This window comes from Salvia hispanica, chromosome 6 (genome assembly GCF_029641045.1).
Source record: "Salvia hispanica isolate PSC_SH4W2 chromosome 6, Shi_PSC_v1, whole genome shotgun sequence".
Taxonomy (NCBI): domain Eukaryota; kingdom Viridiplantae; phylum Streptophyta; class Magnoliopsida; order Lamiales; family Lamiaceae; genus Salvia; species Salvia hispanica.
In genome coordinates this window covers 48,216,817-48,239,907 of record NC_142697.1, presented here as the reverse complement: position 1 = coordinate 48,239,907, position 23,091 = coordinate 48,216,817, and the positions used below count along the sequence as shown (strand labels likewise).

The window sequence follows — 23,091 nt, the reverse complement described above, 5'->3', positions numbered from 1 at the left end:
TTGTTCGTCTAAAGAAACGAGAGTTTATGTTGTGTGTAGCTACAAATTCATAAAATGTCACTCCTACATTTTGTACAGAAGTATCATAGTGTAAGAGCATCTCCGACCATTTACACTAAACCCAAATTCATTTTAGTGTAAATATCATATCAAATATGATTTTACTTCAACCATTTGCACTAAGCTCAAACTTAAATGAATATTCTCTCTATTATGCTTTTTTTACTCACAAAATTTGAAAAAATTTTGGATTTGAGTTTGGTATAAACCTAAAGATAGGTATTTCTCAAAAACCAAAAATAAGATTGGTTTTTGAGTTTTATTAGAGCTAAATACCTATCCCATTTTAAGTTTTAGTGTACCATTAGAGATGGTCTAACAAAGAAATACTTATTTATATGGAGTATTTGTCTTGAAAATAGATTTTGTTTATATAATGAAATTGGCTTGTAATTATGTAAAGTACAATGGAGTGATTACCAATCTAGCATTAGGACAATAAACTTAGTAGTTACCCTTAGATTTGTATACAATATTTTTATTTTTAGTAAGTTGTCTATCAAATTCCAAAATAACAACATTTATTTAAAGTGATAAGTATAAACTTCTTTAAAGTAAAAATGATGAACTCAGTTTCATAGACTATATATTTCTATACATACTTGAAACCATATATTATGAAGAATGTCATGAAGCTCACACGAATGGTACAATCTCTCCACACACAAAAAACAAGAAAAATATAAAATAAAATAAAATAATAATAAAAAAACAGTATAAACAAGTATGAATATATTACTATATGTTTTGATCATCTGGAAGAAGCCTAGCTCCTGAAGAATGATCCATACTTTCCTCTTTGGAAATGGAGGTATCAACCCATGGTCCATCCATTGAGACACCCCTCTGCTCCCTGCTCTCCTCCGACTGCGTCGTCGCGCGGCTTTGGCTATCCTGTGACAGTATCTCGAACGCTTTGAATCTCATGTCCTCGTCGGTTCCACTCTTCTTCACAATTGGAGCTTGAACCGGGATCTTGCCTTCCAGCATGCGCACTGCTGAGCTCATGGAAGGCCTTAGAGTCGGGGAGGGGTTGGCGCACAGCAGCGCCAAGTTTAGCATCCGGAGTGCCTCCTTCTTCGAGTAGTCTGAACCAAGAACCGGGTCCACGAGCTCCAGAAGACTCCCTTGCTCGTGTAGCACGTATGCCTTCACATTTCATGAATGAGATTAGGAGACTAGAATGGTATTTCATGAATAAGATTAGCAGACTGTATGAAAGAAGTTTACCCAATCAAGAAGGTACACAAACTCCTCTTTCGGCCTATAGTTAGTGTTGCTCTTTCCACTGACAGTTTCCAGCAGCACGATTCCAAAGCTGTAGACGTCAGCTTTGTCTGTGAGATAGCCCCTCATCGCGTACTCGGGTGCCATATAACCTCTGAAATGTCCAAGAATAACGAATTTATCACACATTTCTATCATGGAACTTTATATGAATAAAAGTATAACATGCTTACACAGTTCCAGCAATACGCGTGCTGATATGAGTATCCTCCTCTTCATCAAGTTTCGCCAGACCAAAATCCGATATCTTGGCGTTTAGTTCTTTATCAAGAAGAACGTTAGTGGCCTTTATGTCTCTATGGACGATTTTCAGCCTAGATTCTTCGTGGAGATATGCAAGCCCCTTTGCAATTCCTATGCATATCTTCTTTCTTGTTGCCCAGTTTATGTCCAATCTTTGTTCCGGTTTACCTATATGAAGCAATGAAAAGATTTAGAGCCGGAGAGGAACATAAAAAGAATACGCTAAAGAAAATTATTTACCAAAGAGTGCTCGAGCAAGACAGTTGTTCTCCAGGTATTCGTAGATCAGTAGCAACTGGTTTGATTCTATACAACAGCCATAGAGCCTAACAAGGTTGGGATGTTCCAAGGCAGATATCATTCCGATTTCAGTGACAAATTCCCGATTTCCTTGTTTTGACTTAGCTGAGAGCTGCTTAACCGCAATTACGGTGCCATCAGAGAGGGTACCCTGAAAGAGTAAAAGTATATAGAATAAGTTGATAACATCCGACGAGAATCAGCTCAAGCAAACAGTATCAGAACTGTTTCTTTATCAATATTAACACTATTTATTCAAATGAAACTATAAAGCATGTCACTATGTATGCACTTACCTTATAGACAGACCCAAATCCTCCTTCACCGATCTTGTTAGCATTATCAAAGTTGTTTGTCGCAGCTTTCATTTGTCTTAAAGTGAATTTTCCAGTTAATAGATCAAGTCCTCGAAGTTCTGTATCACGCAAAAGTGTGATTAGCAGTAGCCCACCTAAAACATTTGGTCCAAAAGCTTGAGATACTTTCTAGTTTTGCAATGACGTACCACTATCTCCATAGTCTTTTTCTCCGAAACAACCTCTCCACCAAAGAACAAGTAAAATCAACAGCACAAAGACAGCGACTGAAGCTATAACGATCCCAACAATAGCTCCAGTGGATAGCCCCCCTGTACTAACGCTAAAATCTGCAGCGAATGAAATTCAGACTCACCATTAGCAGCTGTAAGGAATGTGGAAGAGAAAAGATCTTGAAAATGCTTACTTGGCGTCACTGCAATTGCAGATATCAGGGGTCCATATACACCTCTGTCAGGAATGGCTGTTGTCCCCTTTCCAGTCCAGTATAAATGGATCTCCAATGTGCTACTATTCACATCGACATTGAAATCTCTAAAAATACCTTTCCTAACACCCTTAGCTTCCTCCGCAATATTAAAGTCTGTCAAAACCACTTGCCCCTGCAAAGTAGAGTGAAGAAACATAGTATATCAGAAGAAGGAATTAAAGCCGCAGGAAACTTCATGGAGAAAGTAAACATAGGATCAACTTACTTGTATTGCCACATCAAATATCCTCTCACCGAGGCTGCTAAAGTTGGAGTTATCAGAATACATTATCTCAGCAAAATGAAGACGCACTTTATAGCTACCACTGCGCATGCAAAATCCATAATATTTTAGTGAAGAAGGGGAAAGACGAGCTGTTTCATAAAATGGTGCATCCCCAGGTGACAGTGGAGTATCATTTCTTGCAACAAATCTGCCATCGTCAGTTTGCAAGTACGTCCCCGTGCTGCTATATCCCCATCTATCATTAGATGCGAAGTGTGCAGGGCCTACACCAACTGCGTTCTCCTCGTAATCATTTCCTTCAAAGCTAACTCTTTCTCCTCCACAATTTATGTATAGTGTGTGATCTGCAAATGTAATGGCCATGAGTAGGTAAACAATGAAAAATAACTGCAAGTAATTATCATAGCAAAAGGCCTTACGGTTGGCGCTACTGGGGCATGGAAGGTCTCGTTGCAAACACCACGAGGCCCTACATAACAAGAAGTGTTCATATTTCTGCACCTAGGAGGGAGGATGATGTTTCTAAACAAATAGACTACGACATCCAATAGGGATTTGAAGGAACTCACGAATTGCTAGATGAAGGTGAATGACTTGCAACTAAATTTCTGCAATAATACAGTGTAGTTCAGTAACTATCATCAAAAGCTTCAACTCAGTCAAATTAAACAGGAGAACTTACACAGTTGCAAACTGGCAGCCAAGTGCAGTAGGGTATTCAGTGAAATTGTTGTAAGAAAGATCCCTGCAGTAAGTTAGTAATAAGTTACTATGAATCTAAAATTCTGTAAGCGATTAAAGCCAAGAAGTTAACAAGAATCTTCTCAGGAGTTAAGGAGAGATCATTCTTCGGCAATTTGCACTGGCAATTCGAATTCAGTTTCTTATTGGTTATGTGGTTAGCGAGTTACACATTAAACTTATTGTAGCTAGCAATTTTCCCGAGCTAAAACATGTGATGAGGTCAAAGGCTGAGGTATCCAGCAGAACAAATTAATCACGATGCCAAAAGGACATTTCTGAATTTTGTTTTCTATCATGATGAGATTAAGTCAATAAACCAATTATAGTGCACTGTAATTCACTAAGCTGGAAAGTAGTTCATACATATATTGTCTGCTACTCACGATCCAACCAGGTATCGCTCCAGTTAGCAAGTTGTGAGACAAGAACCTACAAGCAAAACATGAAGCATTAACGCCTGACAAAATAATTAACTTAGAGTAAAAACTGGTATCATGTAGGAGTGCATAAATGAAAAATGTAAAGCAAAATCATGTATATATTGGAATTCTGTGTAAGTTATGTACATGTATCTCATGCCCGTTAGGTCTTGGAAGTTGACTGGGATCTCACCACTCAACATATTGAAACTGAGGTCTCTGCACAGAAGTATGTCACAGTTACACATAGTTAGAGAGTTACAGGTTTGTGGTTTTAACAGAAAGTAATTAGTATACATATTGTTTGGTAATAAACGTTGAGCCAATACATTCTGATCCATTATTCACATTCTATAGGTGAGGATAACATAACATAACAAGCACTAGATTTCATAACTTCCAAGAAGCACTACTATATTTTTGGAAGAAGAATAAATTGATCCAATGAACAGAGTTAGTAGGTAGGGTTTCTTGATCACATGCATATTTCAATTGCAGTATAATGCTAAATTTCTCAGGAAAAATGTGCGGATAAAAACTTACAGAGAGTCTATTTCAGTCATGCCTCCTATGTATGGTGGGATTGTATCAGTAATTGAGCAATTTCTTAAGACCCTGCACGAGATTGGCTTGAACGTTATGCTGCTGCAAAACTACCAACTAAAAATATCACAATTCCTCTAAATAATCATACAATACTTACAAATCCTTCATGGCTGTCATGTTCCGCAAATTGGGGAAACTCATGGCAGTTCCTTTGACATCAGTTATCCTCCTGCCAAATAAAAACAAAGTTCATCGAAATGAACGCACACACAAAAAGTGATAGACAGGATATCACAGCTTACAGTTCTGTCATGTTTTTCAATTGGGATATTGCTGCAGGAATAGGACCCTCCATTGATGTCCCTTGCATGAGTCTGCAACAAGTTCAGCATGTCTTACGATACAGGCGAAAAGGTCCAATTGAAGAATGAAAAATGATCAGTGTAGATCAGACTCACAGTCTCTCCATTCGGGTCCAGTTTCCAATAAATTCAGGAAATTTCCCTGACATTGTGTTCCCGTCTATCCTACTGCAAACAACATGGTAAAGTACTCTTAGTACAATATTCTCACCAACTATGCAAATCTACATCCAGAATGTGAGAAACTTAACTGGAAAAAACTATACTTCAGCATGATACATAAAAGTAGATATATTCAGGTTAAAACTCTTTGCACTAACAGATGCCGAAAACTTCTGAAGTTAAATAAACTTACAAATCTTCCAAGTTCCTGAGATTTCCAAATGTCTCTGGTATAGTTCCATTGAGATTATTTGCAGAAAGCAGGCTGCAGAAAAATATCAGATATCAACAACCAATGAGGCAATGATGTTTCAAGTTTAGGTATAGGAACCAATGACAAGATTTACAAATTTATGCATAGCATCAAAGACTTGATATCATGGTTGAGATATGAACATAGTCGCAGTTTATAGGATACTATCAAAATTCCTATGCTTAGACATGCCCCTTATCAGTTATTATCACAATAGCAAAGGATTAGAAATTTCACGAGGGATGGTAAAATTTCTTTGTCCTATACAGGCAAGATGACAATCTTATCTTTGTTCATTCAGAGAAAAGGTATGTTGAGTTCCAGAAATGGATCAAGTTCAAGACACCTGACTTAGTATTCGTGATAATTTTGTTCTTGTTAATTTTCACTTAATAAGGGTAAAGAAGCGACAAGTGTGTGCCTAAAAGAGTGCATCTGATACTCCTTTTCTAAAGGAGTATAAGATATAGCATATCGGACTATGAAGAAAAGCATGGTTGGTGATATCTCAGACTATAATACAATGTGAGCAGATTCATAAGCCTTTTCAATTAATAATTTTTCTTTCACTAGCTAATCAAAGTCATACATAAAATTTTCAAACCTAACTGAATGATAAAACAAATGTGGTAATAAACGCCTTTTTTCCGCAGGATTTCAGCCTCAGTGTCAGCTATAATTACAATAAAGAAAATGCAACCAAATGAAGCACAAAATCTGAATACCAGATTCATTGAGAGAAGCAAATTGAAAAGCTTTATCGCCTCACCAATGTAATGAATGGATGCTTTCAAAATTATCATAATAGAAAAGAATATGCATAATTATGATTGACTATCTTACAGCCTCCTCAAATTGCTCAAACTTCCAAGGCTTTCTGGCAGATTTCCTTCGAGCAGATTATCTTCCAAAATTCTGCATTTCAGATAACAACAATAGGTATTTCATTATCTTTTTTCCACAGATACAGTATTTTTGCATTTTGATTCTGACTTACAGCTCTTCTAGTGTGGCAATGTCTCCAATTTCATTTGGGATTCTACCACTAATACGATTTCCAAGAAGTGACCTGTCATAAACCAACTGCATTATTGTGTACAGTTCCTAAAAGGGGTCCAGGATATGGCTGAGGTTAGTAATTTCTGAAGAGTGTAAAAAAGGGGAATAATAACTTACAATGTGACAAGTTTAAGCTGGCCAAATTCCGTAGGAATTGATCCGTTGATGTAATTTCGGGAGAGATCTCTGGAATAGAGGAGTACAATCAGTCTTCTTTGTTCAGTATAAAATCCAATCACAGTATAGTGTATATCTAGCTTTCATTATAGCTAATACGAATCAAGTGCACAAATACCACTTCATTAAAGATGTCCCTTACATTTCTTGCAGATAATTGAGATTTACAAACTCCACAGGCAAACTTGCAGACAAGTTGAGACCCTTCATTTGGCTGCATGCGAAAAACAGATGAGTTAAGCTTAAGAATGTAATCAGAGAACTTGCAAACCTCGATCATAATGTGTACTTCCTTCTCAAGAACAAAAAAAGGTCGGGAAGAGCAGGTCAGCGAATGAGGTTGTTGAGATCATAGTATTTCTTTCTAGAAATTTCAAAGACCTTTTTTTTCACAATCTTGAAAGACATGTCTTGTTAAACAGGCCAACGAACTAAATCCTAATCAGGTGAAAAGCATAGATCATCTTTATAACATGATGCTTTAGTCAGGCAACATTATATTACTAACCCTAACAAGATAAGAGCATCATCATGAGAGTACGAATGGAGATTAGTACCACACTGCATATGATAAAACTACAGCATGGCTAAAGCTTCACTATCATGAATGCTAGGGACTACATAACTTCTTAACAAGACAAAAAAGCATTATTATCTGCTCTAAGCATGCATGCTTTTTAGTACAGTAAGTGAGCCTTAAAATTTAATACGAGCATACATGTGAGTTACGTGGCAAACGGTACTGCTATTATAGGAACAGTTGCACACTATGCCGCTGTATATATTCCGCAGAAAGGTCTGGTTAAATCCACCATTGCAAGAGCTTTGATTAAGATAGTTCCAATAAGTGTTGCCAAGCTTTGAGGATATTGTTTGAAGAACTTGAACTATAAGCAGGAGAAAAAATTACAATCAAAAGTAGGGAAAATTGATCATACAAAAGTTATCTCTAAAGAAGTTAAAGTATTCAAGTGTTACCAAGTTTCATCATTGGCAGTAAAAAGCCCGAAAAGAGAACTTTATATGTCCAAAGAAAATGAGATTGAAATTGAAGTGTATAAAATACTAATGTCTTGTCACACTACATTGAGTAAATATAATATCTTATTTACACAACCATAACACTTTCCTTGATATTTTGATAATTTAATAGATATGGATATGTCAAATTCTGAAAATAATCACTAACTAAACATGGTGGATAGCGTTGATTCTTATAATTTTCCAGTTATCAAGTAAATAAGCATATAGTACTTCCTATCATCCAGTTTTTACTATAAATTGCAAACGAAAATCATAGGAGTAATTCATTTATGATGCATTTTAATAGAGACGAGCCTTATGCTGAAAGTAAAATATTTATTTCAGAAAATCAGAAAGAAGAAAGTAAAAAATTTCAACTTACATGTTCCCAAAGTTGGTAGTCTTTAATTAATTAAATAGAAATAAATTAATGAGCAAAATATAGTCGGAATTGACGCCTTTGCATTGAATGGTCAAAATACCATTAAGATTACGGATGAGCATCCAAATACCATTAAAAAATAGGAGTAATAAACAGTAGTATTTCATTTTCCTTTTTCTTTTTTCAATTCAATGATAAAATCATCTTCATCATATCTTCCTAGAAACAAACCACCATAAATCTCTATCACGTTTAATCACGATCGCATTTAAAAATCAACAAAAATAGAGGATTCGAAAATATATTCTCCTAGAAACAGTAAATTAATAAAGTACTAGTTCAATAAAGGTTGATGAAAATGAAAAAAACGCCACTCATATTCCCAGAAAAACAAAAAACGGAACAATATCTAACAATCAAACAGCAAAATTCAACAAAATCCAAAACTCATCAGGTTAGGCTTATGCTCTACACTACTCTACTCTACTCAATCAATCAATCACACAATTCGGCGACCTAAAAATTAAAATGCTTCCGAAAAATGTACCTTCCTCCTCAGGCAGAAGTTGAGCGTCACACCTCAGAAGTAAACTTGCAAACAGACCTACCAGCACGATTTTCCCCACGAAATTCGCCCCTCTGGAGAGAGGAAAATCCATCGAAGAGCAAAACACAGCCAAATTCCTCCTCGATCCGATTGAGAAAAATGAAACTGAGAAAATGATGAGTTGAATCGAAGCGCGATCTGCAAATAGAGAGAGCAGATGCAGAAAATCGTTGAAATGGAGAGATATTTGATGGTAGTCAAAATGAATGGCGGGAGAGAATGAAATAAATTAGAGAAGCAGTTGAAAGAGACAGTGAAAAATATGGATATTTTGATATTTTCTTTGGTAATATTAAATTGAAAACAAGGAACGATAGCATATGGTTTTGACTTGGTCAAATTTGTCGAGTTTGTTACTTTAATTAATTCTTTTTACCAATGTGTCTACTAATGTATTGAGATACTACCTCCGTCTAGACCTGCCCAAGGTTTACCGAATCGGCGGTTAAAATCGAAACTGTGAGAATTTATCCGAACCAAAACCATCGATTTTTGAACCGTTATTCGGTTAAGGCTCAAAAAATTTCGAACCGAAACTGTGCCGGAACCGCCGGTTTCAAATCGGAACCGCGAAAAACTGTCAGAAAACCGTGAACCATGTCGGAACCGCAAAAAACCGGCAGTTCACAACCGTAAAAAAAAACCGTCGGTTCGGAACCTAAACCGAAACCGGCGGTTTTAGAACCGGAACCGTAACCGTGAAACACCCTCACGGTTTGGTTCCGGTTCAACAATTTCCAAAACCGGAACCGGCGGTTCCGAATCGTAACCGTCGGTTCCTGAACCGTGGGCACCTCTACGTCTCCCAAATTTTAACACAGTTTACTATTTCTGTTCGTTTCTAAAAGTTTGACACACTTCATTTTTTACTATTTTTGATAGCGGACACCGTATTCCACTAACTCATTCCTACTTACATTTTATTATAAAACTAATACTTTAAAAGTATGACCCATATCTCACCAACTTTTTCAACACTTTTTCCATTACATTTCTTAAAACTCATGACAGATTAAACCGTGTCAAAATTTAGAGGACGAAGGTAGTATTTTCTTTCGTCAAAAATACATTTCTGAATACACATGCATGGCTAGATATATTAAGAAATGAAGGTTCAAAGATACATAGAATAAAGTATAGAATAATACTAATAAAGTAGTAAGTTTTTATTGAAAAAGGAAAATACTTAACTAACTCCTGTCGATCTAAATACGAATATTGATCTCTAAAATAATTTTAGATTATGATTAGGTTAATAACTAATTAATTTAAATTATAAAACAATAGTAACTATTATTGTTCAACCAATGTGTATGAATTTATAGTGAGAAAAGTATTGAAAATGGCTGACATTGACCAGCCAGCCTGCCGATTGGAATCTAAATCTACATTTGGGGGATATTTTTATTTAATGCAATGTGCATATTTACAAGAATTGTGAATTACATAAATTTTTGTTGCGTTCACACTTAGAGAGAAGTGGTCATGTCTACATATTTTTATAGCAAAATTTGTATATTTAGTTAAAATTAATAAGGTAAAAATTGCACATTAATTTCGCTTTCGCTTATCCGAATAAGATGACTCACATACCTACATAGCCTGTGGAAAAATCAAAAAAAGCCCAAAACATCACAATCAAATAATTCAGCAAGTGGTAGAGGAATTTATTAATATAGTTTGATGCAGACATAAAGTCCAACTAGCTAGTCCAATTGCATCAATTACTACTATAATAAATTCGAATTTTACCGTGTGATATAACCCATGATCTAACTACCCGTGTGAAGAGTCCTCATCGAATTTTCAAAACTTTATTAAAGTAAAATTAATTGGTCATTCAAACTATTGTTTTGTTTATTATAGACTAAGCTTTTTCACCTTTTTGATTACTTTATTTGATGGGAATTGAATTCCACGTACGTGCATGAATCAGTGCATGCATGTGTACACACGCTATAGCCACGTTTGATTATTTTAATAATTAATTAATTAATTAGTTATATATGATAAAACACAAAGAAATTTCCTAAGAGTTGAAACTTCTATATTTGCATAGAACTATGTTAAAAGGGAGTTTGGTTCTATAATTAGTTCGATATTGTTTGAGCTAATATTTGTTTAGAAGAACCCGATTAATTAGTGAGATAAAAATAAAAAATACATAAATATGAGTTAATTATAAATAATACTCAGCAACACTTTTTTTGAATCGGTGTATTTGGAATAAGTATTTAATATATGAATAGTGGCAAAATTAAAATAACATATAATTAAATTCTACCCACCTCTTGCATAAATAAAATAATGTAACTAAATCGAATTGTGATAAGAATAGAAATAAAGTTCATATGTGAAAATAAAAGCTTCGGATGATTCCACGAAATGGACTCCTCTTTGTCCCTACTATCTATTCCACACAACATCCGAGACATTACTCTCTGCTTGACAGGATTGTCGAATCTCATGCTCATGCAAAATAATCCTCCCTCCGTCCCAGAGTATTAGACCAACTTTCCTTTTTGGGATGTCCCAACATATTAGATTCATTTCCTTTTTTAGCAAAAAGCATCTATCTTATTTTATTCTCTACCTACTTTTTTCTCTCTTCTCTCCCCTACTTTTTCCCTCTCTCATACTTTACTCTCTCCACTTTAACTATTTAAATATCACCTCCTAAAATCCTGTGCCCAAAAGAAGCGAGTCTAATACTCTGGGACGGAGGGAGTCTCATTTATGAATATCACGAGTTTTGGTGAGAAATTAATAAAGTAAGAAAGATGTAAGAAAAAGTAGATAGAGTAAGAAAATGAAAGAGAAAAAATAAAAAAGAATGAGAAAAAATTGATAAAATACGAGAGAAAGTTTCTATTTTAAAATGAAACTATTTTGTTGAACATCCTAAAATAATAAAATAAGACTATTTTTCGTAGACAGGTAATTATATTAACTTGAATCTCAAATCCCGAGTACCATCAACAAAAATGATGCAACTACGGGAGTCTAATTTCTATATTCTTTTTCTCCTACTCATTCCGTCCCGCTTTAACAGTCTCATTGACTTTTCTGTCATCTTTTTGTAAAAATGATAAAAAATAATTAAAGATGAGAAATGGTAAATTAAGAGAGAGAATAATATAGAGAAGAGTCTTATCTTCATTATCGTCTCTCTTACCTTACCATTTCTCCACTCTAACTATTTTTCACTCTCATTTTTATAAAAAGAGGGCAGAAAAGTCAATGAGATTGCTAAAGTGGGACGGAGGGAGTATTTGTTGAGATTTCTTAATTCTCTATTTCTTACTCAATTTTTCCTATGGACAGTATAAGCTATTGAATTTAAGTTAAATTGTTAAAGTCCCAAATAACATAATGAAATTCCAAATAAATGGTCCAACTATACAAAATTGGGCTTTTTAATTTGGCTTCCACAAAAAGAAGAAAAAAGATTTTATTCATTTAATGGTAAATGATAATGACACACAACCAAATTTTTTTCTGGGTAAAGCAATTCGAACAACTAATAAACACTTACTTGTCGTTATTAATATTTAATCAAGTAATTGTCCAAGTGTATCTAGCATTATTTTTATATTAATTAGTATCTACACTAATACTTATTTTAAGAAATTGAAAAAAAAAACTATTGCGTCGATACATCTTGGTTTTAGTTAGGGATATTGCTCTCTAAAATCATGAGAATTTTAATACTATTTTCAATGAATTTTAAAATTGATCTAAAATATCACAAAATGTATATTTTGTTTGTTACTTCTGATCATGGCATATTAATCACTATATATATCAAATTAAGTCGTTTTTATCCTACTTGGCACAACTAAATGAATTAAAATATCATAAACATTTTAATGTTTTGTCCATGTATAATAAGTTTTTTACCAAAAATATCTATTTGGATTGAGTTAAAAAATAACAAATAAAATATAAAATTTATAATATTTTAATACCTTAATCTTGTTAAATGGTTTTAAAATTTAAACCAGTATCTGAGTTTCTCTTTTAGTTACAGTTGAGTCAACGTCTTTCTTATTTTGTACAGTCAACTTGTGTTTGAATATTTTTAAATGGGGCCTATTTGTCTGGAAATAATACAGTAGTACTAATATTATAATAAAATATGCATGTGAGCTGCAGAGACTTTTCCTAGATCACTATTTTTCCACACAAATAAACAAATAAAACAATAATTATTTTTCAATTTTATTTGTCGCATTGATCAATTTGTATAAAATTTTGAGCTCAATCAACTACATGGAGCCTACCATAACCAACTTGTTGTACACAGTTATTATTTAATTCGCATATATATGTCCAATTTCCTCTATATTAATAATAGTATAGTACTATATATTATGCTATTTATGTTGTCTACTTATCTTTGATTCAAAAAAATATCTAAATACTCCTATTTTATAAGTGCTGTCCTTTTAAACAAAGCCATAAGTCCATAACAATTGTATTTAATCTTCGAGCTCTAAGCTACACTTACCCATAAGGTTAATTTTTGGCCAATTTAAATTGTTCGGAGACTTAAATTGGCGGGAAAATTAACTGATTCGGGAAAATTACCAAGTATGGTGAATTAAAATTAATTAAAAAACAATTTTATGAGAAATCTACACATCATCTAAAGTTCATGTTATTTTCCTCCATTTTAAAAGTTCATGGCAAATATCAAACTTTAAAGAAAATTTATAATTTTTTAACTATTTTTCATTTAACTTTTCAGTACTTTGCAACAATATTAGCAGGACTATAATGAAATTATTACCTATGAAGCGCAACTAAGCTGTTTAGACGCTTTCCCTTTAACAAATATGGTAACGAGTCAAGTCATCACAGAAGTAGAATACTATATCATTACACATGATTCCTATTTCCTCACATATCGTTATCATTTCGATAGAATTGAAACGACACTGTTTTCATCGTTTTAACCAATTTCGCGGCTATTTTCTTGTATATTTGATTGACGATACCGGTTTACATCAGTCGCTATACCGGTCTATCTCAATTATTTTAAAGATAAACTTCTAAATTTTGAAATGCTCAAATATAGAAACTAGACAACATAACCTTCCATCTCTCTTCCTAATTTTGGACTCTATATTCTCACTCCCCCTTCTCCCCCTCTTCCTCTCTCAAATCCAAATCCCCGACTTGATAAATCTGCCATACGCAAGAATGATCTCATCTTGCTAGAAATCGATCAGCATTCTTCATTTTCGGGAGTCAAAATGTTAGGTTTTTCGAGGTTTATTGCGTTGCTTTTGCTCGCGAGCTTGGTTTCCGGAGCAGCTGTTTTGCCCTCTGATGAAGGTTAGTTAACACATAGTATAGTACTAAATATTTCTGAATTGTTGGTTATTTTATTGAAAAAATTGTTGATTTTGTGTGTGGATTTTGGCAGTGAAATCGCTGAGGGCGATAGGGAAGAGGTTAGGGAAGACGGATTGGGATTTTGGCGTGGATCCATGCAGCGGGTTGTCGGGTTGGGCGACCCCGAACCCGGTTCGAGGCAGCGAAAATGCAGTCACCTGCAACTGCACGTTCGATAATAACACTACCTGCCACGTCACGAGCATGTGAGTTTTTTTTTTTTTTTTGTTCCTAATTTAATTTTACTAATATTATAAATATGAATGAATGTATAATACTATCATGAAGATGGTAACAATCTCTCAGCATAACTTTAATTTTCTATACACAGAGGGGGTAAAAGCTTCATAGTTTTTGGACTTGCAATATGTATATTTTCATTATTTTTAAAATTTGAATCTGATTAACAATGAACTCTTATTTATTGTGGAAACTTATTCATATCCGTCCTTTAGAAAAAATAATTACGTATTTCCGTATTTTTCTGTTCCGTAACATTAAATTTTTTTAATTTTAATTTTTTTTTTGCTTATAATATTTCAATCATTTATTTTTGCTATTGTTCTTACTTTACCAATTACTCCCTCCGTCCCGCTTTAGGAGTCCCGGTTGATCAATTTTGGGCGTCCCGCTTTAGGAGTCCCGGTTGAGATAAATTAATAAAAAATACCTACAAAGTGTTAACATCTACTACAACTAATAAAAAAAGTGTTAAAAATGGGTCACAACATCCACTACAACACTTATTTATTGGACAATCAATTAAAAGTGGGTCCCAACATCCACTACAATATTTATTTATTACACACTCAAACACATTTTTCTTAAAACATGTGCCCGACTCAACCGGGACTCCTAAAGCGGAACGGAGGGAGTATAAATTAAAATCGACGTCGTTTAAGTTTCAAGGAAGAATATAGTTAGAGAAACTTCATAAAAATTTGAAAAATTATACAACTACACACTCAGAGAAGATCATCTGCTAAAATATCTCCAACTATTTATATTAAACTCAAATCAATTTTAGCCTAGATATCACATCAAATACTAGTTTTTACTCTAATCATTTACACTAAACTCATACTTAAATTAATATTCTCTGTCTATCATATGTTTTTACTCATAAAATTTGGAAAAGTGATTTGAATTTGTTTCAGTATAAACCTAATATTTATTTATTTTACTCAAAAATCAACAATAGAATGGATTTTTAAAATGCTATTGAAGCTAATTGCTTATTCCAATTTTGAATCTAAAATACTACTATTGGAGATGGTCTTAGCAAGTGCTATCAAAGTTGTCCTTCCATGAAAAAGGAGCTATAGCCTATAATTGCTCATAAAGACCTTCTTTCTTAATAGATATGCATATATTGATAATTATTATTAATGCTTGGACACTGTTTAATTATTCTATTTCAATACTTTATTACTCATTAAAATATTGAAATAAAATTAAAATCTAAAAAGACTTGTCAAAAGTCAATTTTGTTTATATCTTCGGCATTAATGATATGGGCCCTGAAAAAAGAGCCATATAGATATGGTCCCTTGAGTATAAAATAATGTAAATTCTTACTAAAATCTGTTGGCCAATGTGGACTAGTTTTTTTTAGTATTCAACTGTTATTTATATTAGTAAATATAGAGTTACCGAAAATTGAATTATTGCTGTAGAAATACAATATCTCACTTGTCAGAGACCCAAGGACCACAGTTCACTTATATTTACAACTTGCAATTAATGGATTCAGAATCAATTGATCATATAATATTTTAATATTTTCTAATAAAAAAGTTGTGATTTCTTATTCTTTTCTATATTAGAGTCAATGTTAGTATATTAGCCTTAATATTTTTTTTATATTTGAATTATATTTTATTTTCCAAACGAAACGCAGAATTCTGAAGGCCCAGAGCCTCAATGGATCAATCCCACTCGAGCTCGTCGAACTTCCATTCCTTCAAGTGATGTAAGTAAAAAACATTACTCCTAGTTTGATTTTTATAGCTGAGTTTTCAGTTAGACTTTTTAAATCCTAAATTAGCCTTACCAATGAATAAATCGACTTAGAGTGTGATCAATTGCTAATTTTCTTAAGTTGCTAACTTACTAACTCCTCAATGCAGTATATTAAAAATGTCAACAAGATATTATTAAAAAGTCAGCTCATAATTTTGTTGAACTTTAATATAATGTGTTGATATTATGTGTTGACATTTTGATGTTACCGTGTTGATATTTCTAGTACACTTTATTGATGAGTTAGCGAAGTTAGCAACTTAAACAGTTAGCAATATAACACACCTCAAATCTCCCATATCTCTTTCCTGATTTTATGAAATGTAAAATAAAAATAAGTGGAAAATGGATTTTTTTCATATAAATTTTATAAAAAAAATGCAACTGAAATAAGTTAGCGGAGTTAGCAACTTAAACAGTTAGCAATATAACACACCTCAAATCTCCCATATCTCTTTCCTGATTTTAAGAAATGTAAAATAAAAATGAGTGGAAAATGGATTTTTTTTATATAAATTTTATAAAAAAATGCAACTGAAATGAGTTACTCCCTCCGTCCCCCGTTAAGAGTCACACTTTTCCATTTCGGTCCGTCCCCAATTAAGAGTCACACTTCATTTTTACCATAAATGGTAAGTAGGTCCCACATTCCACTACCTCACTTCACTCACATTTTATTATAAAACCAATATAAAAAGGTGGGTCCCACATTCCACTAACTTTTCAACCACCTTTTCTTTACATTTCTTAAAACTCGTGCCCGGTCAAACTGTGACTCCTAATCGGGGACGGAGGGAGTAATAAGTTAATTTTACCTCTACAAAAATTGCCGCTAGAGTAACTAATTTAACTGCCGAGTTTCAATTGCATCTTTCACAGTGACCTCACTCGGAACTACCTCAACGGCACCATCCCTCCACAATGGGGTTCCATGAATCTTGTAAACATGTAAGCTCTCTCTCTCTCTCTGCACACACACACACACAAAAAAAAAATGTGTGTGTAATGTGTAAGGATATTTGGATAATCAATTGAATCGAGATTTGCAACAAGTGATGCAATGCTATGTCTACGCAGTTCTATGTTCGGGAACCGTATAAGCGGTTCGATACCAAAAGAGCTCGCCAACATCACTACACTCCAAGAGCTGTAACGCTTCTTCCTCTGCCAGTTTTGTGGTTTATTTGGTAAACAGTGTGTTTTCTGATGCTCCTTTTCCTCTTTCAAATTTTATAGTGTTTTGGAGTGCAATCAGCTGACCGGAACCATTCCTCCCGAGTTGGGAAATTTTCCTCAAATCCGTCGATTGTAAGGCATTTATAACATTTTTTTGCACTCCTTATCTGAATGGTAGTATATCAGTTGTTGAGTTTATCTTCTTTTTATGCAATGTCATTTGTGAAGGCTGTTTTCGTCCAACAATCTAACCGGAGAGTTACCCACGAGTCTAGCAAAATTGGCCACTTTGGCAGACTTGTAAGTTTCTTCTCATGTTTATTTCAGTGTTCTTCGAAATACTACTTATCAGAACCAGTTTTCGATTCATTGTCTGATCTTTGATGTACCTAAATGTCGTTCCAGTCGTATTAGCGATAATTATTTCAAAGGAAGCATACCGAGTTTTATTCAGAACTGGACAAATTTGGAAAAAGTGTAAGGGTCCATCAACATTTTATTTGATGTCTTAGTATTTCGCACGATCGTTTCATTACCGTTTAGCTCTTGACGTTATGCGTTTATCAATTTCAGAGCGATTCAGGCTAGTGGTCTAGCTGGGCCAATCCCTTCTGGTATTGCTTCGTTAACCAAATTGACAGACGTGTAAGTGCAGATTACGATACATTTGTCATTGCATTTTATTTAAGGACCTCATATGATTTCCAACATGTATTCACGTGATTCCAAACGTGCAGGAGAATCAGCGACTTGAACGGGAATGATTCAAGTTTACCGTCTCTTAGTGCATTGAAAAATATAAAGACTCTGTGAGTGCGATGTTTGTCAGTGCTAATATATCATAGGGTATTTCATTGCTTTTATACGACTCTGATGGATCTTGTTATGCAGGATATTGAGGAGTTGCAATATTGTCGGGACGTTGCCAGAGTATATTGGAGATTTGACGACACTTAAAGTATTGTAAGTAGCATATTTTCAATCTGCTTCTTTGAATAAGGCCTCATCAGTTTTTCATACCTATTTGTGCATTCTTTAACTAATTTGCTGTTTTTGCATTGGGCAGAGATCTAAGTTACAACAAGTTAACAGGACCGATTCCCGAGAGCTTTGTTCACTTAGCAAACACGGACTTCGTGTAAGAGTTTTGACATACAACAGTTAACAGTGTCTTTACTGAGGAAGTGGCATACAGAGGCATTGAAGCTCCACAAACCATGACAGTAAAATGTCTATGTAAAAGTATTGATTTCTGATTCAAGATGCTCATGTTGCAGCTATTTAACTGGGAATTCTCTGAGTGGGCCGCTGCCAGCTTGGATGCTGAAAGACGGGGACAGAATGTAAGACTCCCATCCCCGCTCTTTATACGGGTTTCTCTCATAACTGGATATTGGTTTTTGTTTTTGTTGGACCTAATCATCATAGTGTCAAATTTGGGTGCAGTGACTTGTCTTACAACAACCTTACATCTGGAAGCTTACCAGCAGAGTGTCGGCCGCGTAACCTGTGAGGTTTCTAACACTGTGACTTATATCTCTATGTTGGATCACTGATCTCACTTGAATTTAATGTATTCTTTTCAGAAACCTGTTTGCTAGCTCGAAAGGAAACACCGTGTGAGTTTTGAGCTCTTATTCCATACTCGAATGTTTCCTCGTTTATTTTTGTATATGAATAATCTAACATGTTCTGAATATTGTCGTGGCAGTGGCGTTGCTTCGTGCTTGAGTAGAAGCTGTGAGAAAAGTAGGTGACAATGGAATCATGCATTTCAAACTCTTTATGTTAAAGACTGTGTTGTTAAAGCATGCATTTGTTGGTTGTCTCAGAGTATCACTCTCTCCACATAAACTGTGGAGGAGGGCATGAAGTGGATGACAAAGGAGCTAGCTACGACGAGGATACAAATTCGGGTGGGCCTTCGGATTTCTACTTAGGCAGGACAAACTGGGGATTCAGCAGCACCGGTCACTTTTTAGATGACGATCGCACTACAGACTCCTTCACCTGGCAAAACGAGTCGAGCATTTCTGGACAGAACGAGAAGCTCTACAGAAATGCACGCCTTTCTCCCCTCTCGTTGACATACTACGGATTTTGTTTGATAAACGGAAACTACACAGTAAACCTTCACTTTGCGGAGATCATGTTTACTGATGACAGAACATATAGTAGCCTCGGAAGGCGTATATTTGATGTCCACATTCAGGTACTTATCTGTTTCCCGAAAAGTTACTATCATCTATACTATCTGATTGTTCTGAAATCAAATTATTTCAGGGAAAGCTGGTGCTGAAGGATTTCGACATTGAACTCGAAGCAGGAGGAGTGAACAAGCCACTCACTAAAAACTTCACTGCAGTTGTTACTGATACTACCTTGGACATTCACTTCTACTGGGCTGGAAAGGGTACAAGTGGCATTCCTGTTCGCGGAGTCTATGGTCCTCTCGTTTCAGCCATATCCGTCAATCCTAGTAAGTGTTCTATCATTCAGACATCACTTGTAGTTTTTCATAGTATGTTTTCTCTTCATCTGACCTCTCTCTCTATGCCAAATCTGTCCAGACTTTACGCCCCCGTCAGAAGGTGGAAGCAGCATTTCTGGAGGTGTTATAGCTGGTATAGTGATAGGAGTTCTCTCCGCGGTCATTTTGGTTCTGGGAATTCTCTGGTGGAAGGGCTGTTTCAAACGGAAAGACTCGATGCATGATGGTAATCACTGGACATAATCGTATTTGTTCTTTCCTTTAATTAACATCTCAATCTTGAATGTCAATCTTGCTATATTTGATATTGTATCAAAGAGTTCTTCATATAGTTTGCTTGTTGATCTTTTTGATTCTTTTGTCAGATTTGAAGGGTTTAGACCTTCACACCGGAACATTTACCCTAAGGCAAATCAAAGCTGCCACGAACAATTTTGATCCTGCTAATAAGATCGGTGAAGGTGGTTTTGGTCCCGTATTCAAGGTAACATAAGCAACGCACATGTTTTCGAGAAAAGAAGTCTTTTTTCAACACCTTACTCTCCATTTCAGATCTTGATTCATTGTTCTCTTTTTGATAGGGTGTTTTATTAGACAATACCGTCATCGCTGTGAAGCAGCTTTCTTCCAAATCAAAGCAAGGAAACCGCGAATTCATAAATGAAATAGGCATGATTTCCGCTCTACAACACCCTCATCTTGTGAAGCTGTACGGATGCTGCATCGAAAGCAACCAGTTGTTGCTTGTGTACGAGTACTTGGAAAACAACAGCCTTGCTCGCGCACTATTTGGTACGCTCTAACTGCATTGCTTTTACTAAAACAGGATAAATTAAAGGATTGTTTTTCTAGTTTCGTACTCATGTATATAAGGCGATACGTTGGCAGGTCCAGAAGATCAGCAATTGCATCTGGACTGGCCCACGAGGCACAGGATCTGCATCGGAATAGCAAGAGGCTTGGCCTACCTCCACGAGGAATCAAGACTGAAAATCGTCCATCGCGACATCAAGGCCACCAACGTGCTCCTCGATAAAGACCTAGTACCTAAGATATCCGACTTCGGACTTGCCAAGCTTGATGAAGAGGATAACACTCATATAAGCACGCGCGTTGCCGGAACTTTGTGAGTGGACTATTTCACACTTGCCACTGCTTCCTACATTGGTTAGAAACTAATAGAGACATTAACTGATTTGGCAGCGGATACATGGCCCCAGAATACGCGATGCGAGGCTATTTGACAGACAAAGCAGACGTATACAGCTTCGGAGTAGTTCTGTTGGAAGTCATCAGTGGAAGGATCAACACCAGCATCAAGAGCAAAGATGATTGCTTCTATCTTCTTGATTGGGTAATATACATATCCACCATATCTCTTCATCTATTGCTATCTTATTACATACTACCTCCGTCCCCCAAAATTTACTACACTTTGACCCGACACGGGTTTTAAGAAATGTAATAGAAAGTGAGTTGAAAAAGTTAGTGGGATGTGGGTCCTACTTTTAAAGTACTCCCTCCGTCCCGCTTTAGCAGTCTCATTGACTTTTCTGACCTCTTTTTTGTGAAAATGATAAAAAATAGTTAAAGTGGAGAAATGGTAAAGTAAGAGAGACAATAATGTAGATAAAACTCTTCTCTATATTCTCTCTCTTACTTTACCATTTCTCCTCTTTAACTATTTTTTATCATTTTTACAAAAAAAGAGCAGAAAAGTGAATGGGACTGCTAAAGCGGGACGAAGGGAGTATTAGTTTTATACTACCTCCGTCCCCCAAAATTTAATACACTTTGACCCGACACGGGTTTTAAGAAATGTAATGGAAAGTGAGTTGAAAAAGTTGGTGGGATGTGAGTTCTACTTTTAAATTATTAGTTTTATAATAAAATGTGAGTAGGAATGAGTTAGTAGAATATGGGGTCCACTACCAAAAATGATAAAAGTGAAGTGTATCAAATTTTCAGGGACGGACCGAAATAGTAAACTGTGTTAAATTTTGGTAGTAACACACATTGTTGAATTGAATGAGAGTGCATTGGTTTCCATTTTTTCTTAGGCTAACACTTTGAAGAAGAGTGGGAAACTCATTGAGCTAGTGGACTCAAGGCTAGGCTCAGACTACAACAAAGAAGAAGCGATGACGGCCATCACCGTGGGGCTCCACTGCACGAATGCAGAGGCCTCGGAGAGGCCAAGCATGTCGACCGTGGTGAGCATGCTCGAGGGAAAGGCTGGCGTTCAGCACTTTGCCTCGGACACGAATGTCGTGAAGGCCGAGGAGGCTGTGGAGGAGCAGAGTATATCCACGGATGTGCCGTGGACCGGCTCCTCGGCATCCACTGCTGATCTGTATCCGGTCACAGTGGATACTGAGTACTGGGAGAAGAGAGGTCTCTAAATTTCTTTTTGTTTTTCCCTCACTTGTGAATGCAATAATTGAAGAGAAGAGAGCGCAGATGCAATGTTAAAGCATGTGCAACATTGAACAAAGTGTGATGAACATTGTGGCTTTTTTGATAGGATCTTACAGACATTTATTTTAAACACAAAATATATCATACCCAAAACTTTTCGATTTCCAGAACAAAAAAAAGAAGGGTTTTTGGCTTAAAAACCATAAACAATTTCTGAATTCCGGTTTTTCCCATGAACTTTTAAATTTGTTTTTAAAACCACGAACTTTCGATTCGTATGCAATTTGCCAACCCGACCCGAATACCCAATTACCACTTGAATTCCGGCACGAAATAGTCTAGCGTGGACGCCGAAAACATGACTGGCAATGTATACACGCCGTGATAAACGCCAAATAGGATCCAACTATCACTTGATATGCCAAATAGGATTATTTTTGACACGTATACACATCGGAGTTCAGCGCTAACCCGCCTCTGACCTGCCGTGGCACATTGCATACGAATCAAAAGTTCGTGGTTTTAAAAACAAATTTGAAAGTTCATGGGAAAAACCGGAATTTGAGAAAAGTTTATGGTTTTTAGGGCCAAAAACCCAAAAAAGAACTGATATCTAAACTCTGAAATCAAGAATCAAACAAAAAAAAAATTATTTGTTAGATTTAGAATTTAAGGTGAAGTAATGTTTATTAAAGGAGTAAAAATTTACTCCGATTTCTTAAAGGGGAGTTCATTTTCAAACATGTTAATTAAATTTTTGTTATAACCTAGTATCTCTTTCTTGTAAAGTTGGTAATTTTGATGTTATGGATATCAAAAGATTCAAAAGTAAACCACATTTTATTGCATCTTCTATACATATATAAAGTGACAGTTTTTTGGACCGTCACGTAGCACAATTTTGGCAAGAAAACGAAGTTGGTTTTC

General features: G+C 35.3%; 2 protein-coding genes across 2 annotated transcripts; one reads left to right on the top strand and one right to left on the bottom strand.

Annotated features, from left to right (window-relative positions):
- Window positions 1-605: 605 nt before the first annotated feature.
- LOC125205621 (putative LRR receptor-like serine/threonine-protein kinase At1g53430) lies at window positions 606-8,787 on the bottom strand. The gene is made up of 24 exons (XM_089061095.1): window positions 8,598-8,787; window positions 7,364-7,532; window positions 6,788-6,859; window positions 6,586-6,654; window positions 6,407-6,478; window positions 6,253-6,324; window positions 5,350-5,421; window positions 5,091-5,162; window positions 4,935-5,006; window positions 4,790-4,861; window positions 4,630-4,701; window positions 4,234-4,305; window positions 4,031-4,096; window positions 3,606-3,668; window positions 3,493-3,531; window positions 3,343-3,392; window positions 2,903-3,267; window positions 2,614-2,809; window positions 2,396-2,536; window positions 2,187-2,305; window positions 1,831-2,041; window positions 1,521-1,758; window positions 1,291-1,441; window positions 606-1,209 (listed from the first exon to the last, which is right to left on the bottom strand). Exons 1-24 carry the CDS (start codon window positions 8,707-8,709, stop codon window positions 799-801), a joined length of 3,048 nt encoding a protein of 1,015 aa, XP_088917221.1. The 5' UTR covers window positions 8,710-8,787; the 3' UTR covers window positions 606-798.
- A 4,945-nt stretch (window positions 8,788-13,732) lies between these two features.
- LOC125207064 (putative leucine-rich repeat receptor-like serine/threonine-protein kinase At3g14840) lies at window positions 13,733-22,301 on the top strand. Its single transcript, XM_089061733.1, has 24 exons — window positions 13,733-13,997; window positions 14,089-14,263; window positions 15,958-16,029; window positions 16,959-17,027; window positions 17,157-17,228; window positions 17,316-17,387; window positions 17,484-17,555; window positions 17,661-17,732; window positions 17,829-17,900; window positions 17,993-18,064; window positions 18,147-18,218; window positions 18,322-18,393; window positions 18,533-18,598; window positions 18,702-18,764; window positions 18,842-18,874; window positions 18,967-19,004; window positions 19,088-19,467; window positions 19,539-19,734; window positions 19,826-19,972; window positions 20,112-20,230; window positions 20,328-20,538; window positions 20,635-20,872; window positions 20,950-21,100; window positions 21,807-22,301. The coding sequence occupies exons 1-24, from the start codon at window positions 13,916-13,918 to the stop codon at window positions 22,146-22,148; spliced, it is 2,958 nt and encodes a 985-aa protein (XP_088917859.1). The 5' UTR covers window positions 13,733-13,915; the 3' UTR covers window positions 22,149-22,301.
- The last annotated feature ends 790 nt before the right edge of the window (window positions 22,302-23,091 follow it).